This window comes from Pristiophorus japonicus, chromosome 13 (genome assembly GCF_044704955.1).
Source record: "Pristiophorus japonicus isolate sPriJap1 chromosome 13, sPriJap1.hap1, whole genome shotgun sequence".
NCBI lineage: Eukaryota > Metazoa > Chordata > Chondrichthyes > Pristiophoridae > Pristiophorus > Pristiophorus japonicus.
Window position 1 is genome coordinate 179,157,934 of NC_091989.1, and position 12,587 is coordinate 179,170,520.

At 45.1% G+C, this 12,587-nt stretch overlaps 1 protein-coding gene across 1 annotated transcript in view; it reads right to left on the minus strand.

Annotated features, from left to right (window-relative positions):
* Positions 1 to 5,818: 5,818 nt before the first annotated feature.
* Positions 5,819 to 12,587, minus strand: part of nudt7 (nudix (nucleoside diphosphate linked moiety X)-type motif 7) — a 35,782-nt gene continuing 29,013 nt past the window's right edge. The window contains exons 3-4 of the mRNA XM_070898286.1: positions 8,984 to 9,142; positions 5,819 to 6,572 (exon numbers count right to left, since the gene is read on the minus strand). Of these exons, the coding sequence (XP_070754387.1) occupies positions 6,219 to 6,572; positions 8,984 to 9,142 (513 nt within the window). The 3' untranslated portion in view covers positions 5,819 to 6,218. The remainder of the gene's footprint in view (positions 6,573 to 8,983; positions 9,143 to 12,587) is intronic.

Below are 12,587 nucleotides of genomic sequence, written 5' to 3' on the forward strand. Positions count from 1 at the left end.
GTGCCGGTGTTTATGCTCCATACGAGCCTTGTCCCACCCTACCACATCTCACCCTATCAGCATAACTTTCTATTCATTTCTCCCTCATGCACCTATCTAGCTTCCCCTTTAAATGGATCAATGCTATTGTGTTAAATACATTATTTTAAATATATCTACAATGAACTTCATCTTAGTTGCAATCGAAGGACTTGTGAAATTCAGAGACATGCAGAAGATATGGAAATAAATGAAAAAAGGATCTGTATAAGCTGATATCAGAGGTTAGCGATGCTGGACACCACGTTTAATGAAGATCGCTTCTAAGTTGCAAACAAAGTGAGCCAGATGAAAAACATAAGGTGCTTCCCAAAATTCCAGTTAATATGCAAGAAATAACAGAATAGTAGAATTCCTGGGGTTGGGGATTGATTGAAAGGTTACATTCCAGGATGTGGGCATCGCTGGCAAGGCCAGCATTTATTGCCCATCCCTAATTGCCCTTAAGGGTGGTGAGCCGCCTTCTTGAACCGTTGCATTCCTTGTGATGAAGGTGCTCCCACAGCGCTGTTGGGGAGGGACTTCCAGGGTTTTGACCCAGCGACAATGCAGGAACAGCCAATATATTTCCAGGTCAGGATGGTGTGTGTATTGGCGGTGCCTGCTGCCCTTGTCCTTCTAGGTGGTATAAGTCACGGGTTTGGGGGGTGTTGTTGAAGATATGCTGAGACACGTTCACTTAGGCACTGGTATCCCTGACATTCCTTCATCCAAGTGGTCATTAGTCATGGCTGAGAATAGGCGGTTGGCAAGGTATCGACCCATGGCAGATAAATACAACCTATTCTGCCATCAGCCAACATTCACACCTGCATTTTCCTAGGGTGGGGAGGAGGGGCGGGGGGGCAGAGGGGGAGGGGTTCTGGATTGTTGGTTTGGTAAAACTTTGGTTTGTTTCCCCCCCACCACCATAATTCAGGATGGCCGAGACCAAATGCAGATCGCCTAGTGTCGCCTCGGCTGATGTCAACTCACTCGGAGAAAAGACGAAAGCAAAATACTGCGGATGCTGGAAATCTGAAATAAAACAGAAAACCTTGGAAACACTCAGTGGGCTCGGTGGCCACTGTGGAGAGAGAAACAAGAGTTAAGGCTTCAGGTCATGAAAGGTCTTCGACCTGAAGCTTCTCTCTCTGCAGATGCTGCCTGACCTGCTGAACATTTATTATTTAAATGGGGAGGGATTACAAAATGCTGAGGTACAGAGGGATCTGGGGGTTCTTATACATGAAGCACAAAAAGTTAGTATGCAGGTACAGCAGGTAATTAGGAAAGCAAATGAAATGTTGGCCTTCATTGCAAGGGGGATAGAGTATAAAAGTAGGGAAGTCCTGCTACAACTGTTGGTGAGACCACACCTGGACTACTGCATACAGTTTTGGTCTCCTTATTTAAGGAGGGGTATACTTGCATTGGAGGCTGTTCAGAGCAGATTCACGAGGTTGATTCCTGAGATGAAGGCGTTGTCTTATGAAGAAAGGTTGGGCCTATACTCATCGGAGTTTAGAAGAATGAGAGGTGATCTTATTGAAACATGTAAGAGAGGACATTTCCCTTCGTGGGGGAATCTAGAACTAGGGGGCATAGTTTCAGAATAAGGGGTCGCCCATTTAAAAGGGAAATGAGGAGGAATTTCTTCTCTCAGAGGGTCGGAAATTTTTGTAATTCTCTTCCCCAGAGAGCTGTGGAGGCTGGGTCATTGAATATATTTAAGGTGGAGATAGACAGTTTTTTGAACGATGAGGGAGTCAATGGTTATGGGGAGCAGGCAGGGAAGTGGAGTTGAGGCCAAGATCGGATCAGCCATGATCTTATTGAACGGTGGAGCAGGCTCGAGGGGCCGAATGTTCCCATTTCTTATGTTCTTACGTTCATTTCCAGCATTTTCTGTTTTTGTTTCAGGGAGGTGGTTTTTCAGTAAATACTATTCATCTGTCGGGGTAATGACCATTTCTGTGCGAGACATGAGCTGCAGGGTACTTTGCGCATTTGGAGAGCAAGCAATTCTCACAGCAACCAGCATTTTAGTAATTGCACTGTTTTTATCACAGCACTGCCAGATTATTCTATATGACTGATAGCATCCCAGGACCATAAAAAAGAAATCATCAGTGGGAACTGCAATTACAAGAAGGTATGCTGCCAATTTTGCTGCCGTCACACACCTCGATGGATTACAGTACCGTACTAGAAAGCAGTGGGAGATATCACCAGGCTGCTTCGTACCTGAAGGATTTCCTGATGTACCTTGGACGATATAAAAAGATTTGCTCAGCAACATATTCCAGGTCTTTAAAATGCATCTCCTTTTTCCATTCACTGCTAGAATCCTATTGCAGTCGCAAAATGAGTTAGCTCTTGCTGCAGAATGGAGCACGGGGATAGACCAGCGAATGTTGCTGATCTGTGGAGTTATCTTTGTGGCCTATATAGCCACCAACTTTGGGACAGTGTGAAAATCTGTGCAACTTCCTTGGCATCACCTTGAAACCTTCTTTTAAAAACAGCACCACAAAATTGTATGGAAATGCTTCAGGAAATTTAAAGGTGTGCAGCCATTATTTTAATTATTCATTCGCGGGATGTGGCCATCGCTGGCAAGGTCAATAATTTTTTTTAAAATAATAGCTGCACACCTTTAAATTTCCAGAGGCATTTCCATACAATTTTGCCGTGCTGTTCTTAAAATTACCTCTTCCTAATTGCCCCCAAGCAGATGATGGTGAGCCACCATTTCAGAGGTCAGTCAAGAATCAACCACATGGCTGTGGATCTACAGTCACATATAGGCCAGAACAGGTTAGGACGGCAAGATTTCCTTTCCTAAAGGACATTAGTGAATCAGATGTTTTTTTTTTAAATGACAATCTGTAGTTTCACGGTCACCATTACTGACACTAGCGTTTTATTCTAGATTTATTTAACTAATTAACTACATTTAAAATCTCCAACTGTTGTGATGGGATTTGAACCTGTGTCACTGAATTACGAGTCCAGTAACATAACCACTATGCTACCGTGCAGTGCAGTAAATGATGAAATGTACTTTAAAGACCTGAACTATATTACTACATTTGTTGTACATTCAAGTTGAACAGTGGAGCGACAAGAGAAGCTGGGGTAATTCGCCTTAGAGCTGACAAGGGTAAGGGTGTTCAGAATTATGAAGGATTTTGATAAGAGTAGATGGGAAGATACTGTTTCCAGTGGCAGGAGGGTCGGTAACCAGAGGACACAGAGTTAAGGTCATTGGCAAAAGAACCAGAGCGGAGGTGAAGAAAAAAAATTACGCAGCTAGTTGTTATGATTAGGAACGCGCTTCCTGAAAGGGCGGTGGAAGCAGATTCAATAGTAACTTTCAAAAGGGAATCGGATAAATATTTGAAGGGGAAAAGATTGCAGGGGCTATGGGGAAAGAGCGGGGGGAGTGGGCCGAATTGGACAGCTCTACCAAAGAGCTGTCACATGCACGATGGGCCGAATGGCCGCCTTCTGCGTTGTCTGATTCAGATAGATCAGGAAATCATGTCACTATCCAGCCCGTTGCAATACAATTATCCTTTTCTCCTATGTGAGATTCATATTAAATATAAGCTGTCCACCACCATTAGTGAATAAACGGAGTGCTATTCTCCTCAGTGCTGGAATGTGCAGTTCTGACTTGCGCTCTCTCTGGAGATTAGTTAATCCTCTCCCCGTGCTTGATTAAATAACCTTTGAAACTAAACTCATAAGATCGGCGGCCAATTTCATTCACTTCAGTTATTAGTAAAATCTGCTATGTTTTTTTTAAACAAACGTTAAGACCCAGAAATCTTACAAAGATAGTACCGACTGGTTTGGGAACACGGCAAAGTCCAGATTTCCCCCAGAGTTTATTCAGTGATCAGCTGAGCCATACTGATCAGCAGGGCCTTATTTTAAGCCGTGGTCTGTGTTGTATTACCTGATCAGGTTGAGTGTAGGGGTGGGCAGGAAAAGGAGGGGGCAAATTGCCCAAGGCTCCTATTTCTGATCGTTATCCTGCGCCCCGGCTGGAAGCGTAAGCGTGTGTGCATTTCTCGGATGAGGATAGGTTCAGGTTCTGTTGGGATGACACCCCCCCCCCACTGTGGTCGAATAGCCCATTAAGCTCACGCATGGACAACGGACACCTGTACAAGGTACCAAAGGTCAACTTTCACGTGAAATTGCAGCCAGCAAGGAGTCAATGCCCTCAGGTGGAGGAGGGGAAGAATCTGGCTAGAAGAGCACTGAATCGTCCATTTAAGCCTGCTTGTATGGGTTGGACGGGGGGTGGTCATTAAATAAAAGACCTGTGCCATCTTTAAATGCAAGAGACCTATACTTCACATGGTCTTCCAGGCAGTTTGATTTAGCCCACCAAAATATTGACAAGCTTGGAAACCACTGGCTTAAAGAAGTTCTACAATGTCCCAATCAGTCTAGTTGGCCGAAAGACTTACGGGCAGGGAAGTGGACCCGAGTCCATGATCGGATCAGCCATGATCGTATTGAATGGCGGAGCAGGCTCGAGGGGTCCATATGGCCTACTCCTGCTCCTATTTCTTTTGTTCTTGTTTCAGCAGCAGGCTCTGGGTAACGGATTCCATGAATTGATTATCCTTGGGACCAGCGACTTGGGGAAGAAGCATCTACCCGCACAGTGCGCCATTGCTTTGCTGAAAGCTGTTCTCGCCCAGAACCAGCATAAACTGCATACAAGCACGGAATCAAGCAAGGGAGACAAGCTGAAAAAGAGCGCGAGAAATGTACAAATTTTCAAAACCTGGGGCGAGGCTCACGTGCAGCCTTCCCTCTAAATTGCACATGCGCGCGGCTGTACAGTAATCTCCAAGGTCTCGCGCAGGTCGCTCAGAAGCTTTTAGATAGGAAATACCGCGCATGCACAGAAATTTAAAGAAACAGGCTGCGCGGAACAAAACGCAACTTATAGGGAACATGTGCTGCACGATGTGACAAAGGATCGCGAGCTGGGATTGTACAGGCGATCATGCCATTAAGAGGAGGCAGCCTGCAGAGGTTTCCCCACCTTTTTCTCTGGTAGCACACTGCTTGATACGTTTTCCAAAGAATTCCTTTGCATGCTACTTCAACACGGCCGTTAGCCCATTTAAGATAACCAGTGCGTTACTGAAGGAAACAGGACCCCAAGGCAGAAGAGCAACTCAGCAGACAAGCTGGGATTCCTGAGATGAGAGGGCTGTCTTATGAGGAGAGATTGTGTAGAATGGGCCTAAACTCTCTGGAGTTTAGGAAGAATGAGAGGTGATCTCATTGAAACATACAAAATTCTGAAGGGGATTGACAGGGTAGATGCCGAGAGGCTGTTTCCCCTGGTTGGAGTATCTAGAACTGGGGGTCACAGTCTCACGATAAGGGGTAGGCCATTTAAGACAGAGATGAGGTGGAATTTCTTCACTCAGAGGGTTGTGAATCTTTGGAATTCTCTGCCCCAGAGGGCTGTGGATGCCGAGTCCCTGAATATATTCAAGGGAGATTGAGAGATTTTTGAAGTCTAAGGGAATCAAGGGATATAGAGATTGATCGAGAAAGCGGAGTTGAGGTCAATGATCAACCATGATCTTATTGAATGGCGGAGCAGGCTCAAGGGGTCATAGGGCCTACTCCTGCTCCTATTTCTTATGTTCTTAAACCACCCTGATCATTCTTAAGGCAAGTCTCATTTGATAACTGAAGGACAGAACTGATAGAAGCACACCCTCGCACGTACTGTAGGTCAGCCTGTTCAAGGATATATTAGCAAATAAAATAATTTATTTTTCTATGTGTCAATTCATTACATAACATGTACTTATTTGTTTAAGTGACACAAATTCTGCTGAGACTTCACATCAATCGACAGCACAAGACCATAACATAAGTGATCATAAAACACTGTGGTAATGCCTCAAAAGGCTCAACTTATTTAACCTTATAGCAAAGCACTATCATGGACAACAACAAATTAAAAATGGAAAGTCTAGAAATTGCGAAGACTGTACATAAATTCAATATTGAATTAAACAATTAAAATGGCGAGCAACAAGTCATCTTACAGCGGGATCCAAGGGCGTATTAGGTTTCGGACCTCACTAAAATACACATGTTTAACCGCTGCCCATTTAAAGACAGAAAGAGGAAATCTATCGATAAACTCATAGCTTACTAGTGGCATATTTTGCCATAAGACACTTATCCATACTTGCAATGGGGTCATCTACATCAAAATCGACCTTAAACAGAGGCTTCTGGCCGAGAGCTAAATAGGCCACAATGATACAAAGTTGGGCAGTGAGGCCCCAGATAGTGAACGACTTGTTCAGGTGCTGGTCCTTGAACGTGAAGAAATGCAGCAAGCTTCCCATGTCGTACGGAGTGGAAGTGTGCTCTTCCGACTTTAGGAAGTAGTGTAGTGGGATGATAAACACCTCGCTCACTTCATCGGTGTTGGGCTTTGGCCTGAATACATCTGCGATAAATGCCACCACCACCGTCACCAGGATGTCATCCTGTAGGGTGGGGAGAATGCAAGGCAAATATTAGGATAAAAGTATAGAACAACTTGTATTTATATTATATCCGGCACGTTGACATATTGAGCACCATCACTAAGACCGCTTCTTTCCATCTTTGGAACATTGCCCGTCTCCGCCTCTGCCTCAGCTCATCCATACCTTTGATACCTCTGGATGTGACTATTCCAACGCACTCCTGGCTGGTCAACATTAAAACAGTGACTACACGCCAAAAAGTACTTCATTGGCTATAAAGAGCTTTGGGATGTCCGAAAGGCGCTATATAAATGCACATTTTTTTTCTTTATATGTGGCCATTAACATCGTAAAACGTCCCAAGGCGCTTCACAGGAGCGTTATAAAACAAAATCTGACACCGAGCCACATAAGGAAATATTAGGGCAGATGACAAAAAAAGAGGAAGTTTTTAAAGGAGCGTCTCAAAGGAAGAGAGTAGTAGAGAGGCGGAGAGGTTTAGGGAGGGAATTCCAGAGCTTACGGCCAGAGCTTAGAAGGCACGGCCACTAATGGCGGAACGACTAAAAATCGGGGATGCTCAAGAGGTCATAATTAGAGGAGCGCAGATATTTCGGAAAGTTGTGGGCTGGTGGACATTACAGAGATAGGGAGGGGCGAGGCCATGGAGAAATTTGAAAACAAGAATGAGAATTTTCAAAATCGAGACATTGCTTAACTGGGAGCCCATGTAGGGGTGATGGGTGAGCAGGGCTTGGTGCGAGTTAGGACACGGGCAGCTGAATTTTGGATGACCTCAAGTTTACGCAGGGTAGAATGTGGGTGACTAGCCAGGAGTGCGTTGGAAGTGTCAAGTCTAGAGGTAACAAATGCATGGATGAGGGCTTCAGCAGCGGATGAGCTGAGGCAGAGGCGGAGACGGGGATGTTCCAAAGATGGAAATAAGCGGTCTTAGTGATGACCCACAATACATTCAGGGTACCGGATGTAAAGGTCAAGACTGACTTTATGTTGAGCTTTTACAGTGCGAGATGTACAGTAAGATCTGTAACGTGCGTAAAATATTTGATCCCTGTTCCGAGGAGGCATACAAAACTACACCTAATTTGGGCATTGGACTGTCTGCCTCACTCAGAGAGGCTACAGGATGGGAAATAGAAATCAAGTCCCACTGGGGGGTTGGTAAGTAATGCTGTCCAGAGGCTGGTGCTGTGGGCTGCTGGTGGGGCAGAAGACAGAGTACTGCAGCTGAACCGCACGTGCTGAATGCTGATGCCGGTCGGCCACCATTGAAAAGCGTTCCATTCTCTAGCATAAATATCCCCACCTCAAAGAACACGACTTGATAAAAAAAATAAGGAAAAGCATCTCCCAAGCGTTACAAATCATGTGCACAAAGGCCAGTGCACCGTGTACCTTTGAACAGCTGGAACCTCCTTTGTTGACTGACTTGGTGTCACTTTAAAAGCTTCGGGGAGCGGGGAGGCGGCAATGCGGTCTCGGACCCTGTCGGATTTAATGGCAGAGCCTGATTAACATTTTGGCTTCTCGGTTTCTTGCCCGCAGCCAGCCAGGTGGAGAGGCTGTCGGGCAGGTAGGCCTGTGGCACCAGGACACAGAGAGGAGGGATCAGGTGGGCGGGGGGGGGGGGGGAGGGCGAAGGATGGAGATCACGGAGGAATCAAAAGACTGGAGTTTGGAGAGGGGGTCTCGCCACGTATGTAAAACACTGCATGTGCCTCACAATAAACTTTTGCTGATGATGTTATAGGGAGCTTTAGTATGAAGGTAATTTATTAGTCATGCTCAGTTTGATTTTCAGATAAACGCATTTATCGCTCCACGGAAAACCGTAAGTATATCCATTTTGTTCTACTGGATTAAAAATTAATTCCTTACTTTAAGAAATCAATCTTTAATAATTACCACCACTAACTTCGAAGCATATTAAGAGCTCTTTACTTATTATTCTGGCAGATGTTCTGCAATAGCCAACTGAAGTACTAATGTGACTTAGTGAATCACAATACAGCAGTTTGCAGTGCCAGCTTTGTACATTGCTTTCTATCCCACCCCCACCCACATCCCTTTTAGAAGCCACCACGTTACTTGAATTCCCTGCAACCAGGCCTCTATAATTGGCATGCTTGCCCTAGCCATAAGGAGACAGAGTGACAGTGGGAATGATTGGCTTGACCTCCCAGCTTTCTTCTCCTTCGCTGCGGGGGAAGTGTCAATCTTCCAGAGTGGGAACTTGGAACACAGCAGGCACAAAACCTGTGCCCTACCAACGCCATGAAACATTGTGGTACACACACACACACGTCAACATGCCTCATCCCACAGTGCTGGTTTAGGTAGTGGATTGGTCCGGATACCCGAGCGCACAGCGCTGATAGTTGACTGGAGAAATACATGCAGTCATTTACCTTGTTGATTATAGGGACCAGTTTGCAGATAACTTCCACCTGATCTGGAAGAAGACCGATTTCTTCGTGTGCCTCGCGAAGGGCTGTATCTATGTCACTTCTGTCCTTCGGTTCCTGTTTCCCACCAGGAAAGCACACCTCTCCACGGCTGCTGTGCAACTTTAACACCAAAGTCAGTCAGAGAGAAATGTTACTGAGCAAAACGGAATTTCTCTCTATAGTACAAAGAAATCTTATTACAGTCCATCTAAGTGTTTTGCATAAGAGCATCTACATTGGTCTCAATTGTCATACACATCGTCAGCAATGCAGTTCCTTTCTGTCTCCTCTCTGAAGGTCACTGGCTCATGCTGGGGAATGCTACCAAGGGCTCCCTCCAGTATTTCGATGGAGTGGCCATTCTTTTCTGTCTGAACTGTGAGGGGGCAACACAGCTGAGCCCACTTCTGTCCTCTCCCAGCACCGGTGCACTCTCTAGCAAGGGGTCACTACACAGCACCCTGGACGGGGAAACCACCGGTTGATTTTCCCACTCTACCCAGCGCAAGGCCACTGAGACCAAGTGCAGCAACCCAATGGCCGTCCCATTCGAGACTGGCAGCTCAGCGGAGACCAGGAATCAAGCGTGGAACATTTCTGGTCAGTCTGGCTTCATGTCACAGTGGGCAGCAAACATACCATCTGTGCTATGAGAGGATTGGTGCAATGGTTAATGAACAGTTGCAGAATTAGGAACTTAGGAACTGGAGTAGGCTTCCCTATTCAATTAGATCTTGGCTGATCTACACCTCAATCCCATTTACCCGCCTTTGCTCCATAACCCTCGATACCTTTACCTAATAGAAATGTGTCTCAGTTTTGAACGCTCCTGTTGATCCCCAGCATTCACAGTTTTATGGGGAGTGTTCCAGATTTCTACTGAATGGTCGAGCTCTAACTTTAAGATTATGTCCTTTTGTTCCTGATTCCCCACCACAGGAAATAGTCTCTCCATATCCACCCTATGAAATCCTTTTAACATTTTAAACACAAAATGGTGGCAGATGCCTGTTAATCATCTGGGGGTCAGGGCTAATACTAGCACTTGTAATTGTGAACCTTTACAGAGAAGGTTTATTCTGGTTGTTATTTATACCAAAATTGTGAATGTGTGCATAAAGACTACAAATATCAAAGAGAGGAAGTCTGCCATCTATATTTGCTTTATTATTCTGTCACACAAATATCAAGTGCAGGTGGTTTAAGACCGATGCAATTCAATTCATTACCTTCGACAGAAAGGCCATGCAGTCAAACTCAGAAGAGAGATGAACAGCCAGTTCAGATTTAACCAGATTGTACACAGCGGTAATGAAAATATAGAATCATGGAATAGTACAGCACAGAAGGAGGCCATTTGGCCCATCGAGTCTGTGCCGGCTCTTTTGAAGAGCAATCAAGTTAGTCCCACTCCCCCGATCTTTCCCCACTACCCTGCAATTAGTGTTTTATATGGCTTTTGCATAACTTCCTGGCTTTTGTATAAATAAAGCCCAGGATCCCATACGCCTTATTAATTGCTTTGTTAACTTGTCCTGCCAACCTTCAGAGATTTGTGCACAAGTACCCCCAGGTCTCTAAGTTCTTGCACTTCCTTTAAAATGGTATCATTGAGTGCATATGGGCTCTCCTCATTCTTCCTACCAAAATGTGTCACCTCACACTTCTCTGCGTCGAATTCCATTTGCCATGTGTCCCCCATTCCACCAGCCTATCTACGTCTTCTTGAAATCTATCACTCTCTTCCACACAGTATATTTACTACACTTCCAAATTTTGAGTTTTCTGCAAATTTTGAAATTGTGCCCTGCACTCACCCCAAAGTCCAAGTCACCTGGAACAGACACCCCACGGAGGCAGTGGAGTTGGCAAAATTCATAAGTGAACTGGACAGACAAAGGGAGTGAGGGGCACGAGAGATATAGTGCAAGATATCTCTCAGGCTCTGGCACCATCCAGAGGGACTGTAATGGTGTCCTCCAGTCCTGTGCATTATGTAGTCCCACCTGTCTGGAAACAAATCATTAACAGGCCGAAAGGTTACATCTTTCTGATGTCACTGTCATTTTTTTCTAACATTCCATTACTAGTTGTCGGCAATTCCATAACAAGGAAAATCTTACTGGTCTCATCTATTAATTTTCTGAACCTTCAGTAGCTGGAGGAACTTATCCATTGTGTGTTTGTGAGCAGCTGTATGTTATGGTGGGAGGCACGTCCCACTGCCGACATTGTGGTGTTAGATGGAGAGCAATACTGTAAGAGCTGCGTGTGTGCAATTGCTCCGAAGCTATGTTTGAATGAAAAAAAAACTTGCATTTATATAGCGCCTTTCATGACCACCAGACGTCCCAAAGCGCTTTACAGCCAATGACGTGTACTTTTTGAAGTGTAGTCACCGTTGTAATGTAGGAAACGCAGCAGCCAATTTGCGCACAGCAAGCTCCACAAACAGCAATGTGATACTGACAAGATAATCTGTTTTACTGATGCTGTTTGAGGGATAAATATTGGCCAGGACACCGGGGACAACTCCCCTGCTCTTCTTCGAAATTGTGCCATGCAATCTTTTATGTGAGAGTGCAGACAAGCTTAACGTCTCATCCGAAAGACAGCACCTCCGACAGTGCAGCACTCCCTCAGCACTGCATTGGAGTGTCAGCCTAGATTTATGTGCTCAAGTCTCTGGAGTGGGACTCGAACGCACAACTTTCTAACTCAGAGGCGAGGGTGCTACCAACTGAGCAGGCTCGAGGGGCTGAATGGCCTACTCCTGCTCCTAATTCTTATGAGCCACGGCTGACACATTTGCTTGTGATTTTACCATTCTGCCTGCTGTACTTCTATGATGCTGGATTGGTGAGGACTGTAGGGGGGAGGGGGAGGAGAGGGGTTGGAGCTAAGAAGTCAAATATACGCTGTGCATTTCAGCAGCTGCTGTTTTTTTTTTCTCGGATTTGCAGCTTGTGCATTTTTTTTTGAAGAGTCATTTGAAACCTCAAATGCGTTTTGTCCTTGCAAAGCTGGAATAAAATATTTTACTATAGTAGGCAGCAATGAAACCCGGTATCACAGTGGAAGAGTCAAGCAGCATCCTGGTACTTCAGTTCGCATTCAGATATCAATCTGCTGCTCTTTTCTACCATGAGATCACCACCATCAGCAGAAAGAAACTGTCCCAAATGTACTCTTCAGCACAGTATGAAAGACGTGTTTCAGGGACATAACAGACATCATGGTTCAGACATCATTTGAACCTCTCAATATGGGGCTGCCTGTCAAACACACCCAATCTGTGGGTTATGCAGTCCGCAGCGTACTGATTAATATCTCCCAGTAACCGGGTGTGAATTGCCACTCAATGCACTCGCAGCCTTTAGAACAGAATTGGGAAATTTACAAATGCACCTTATCTTTACCTAGCATTCAAATCCACCAAGACATCTGCTGCAGGCAAAAATATGGATCCAGCATGGAACAAAGCCTCTGCCACACACTGCATACAATAAATTGTTTTTTTTTTAATGCGACTAATTTCTGTAATCTCATTTCAGAGTTCGGATAA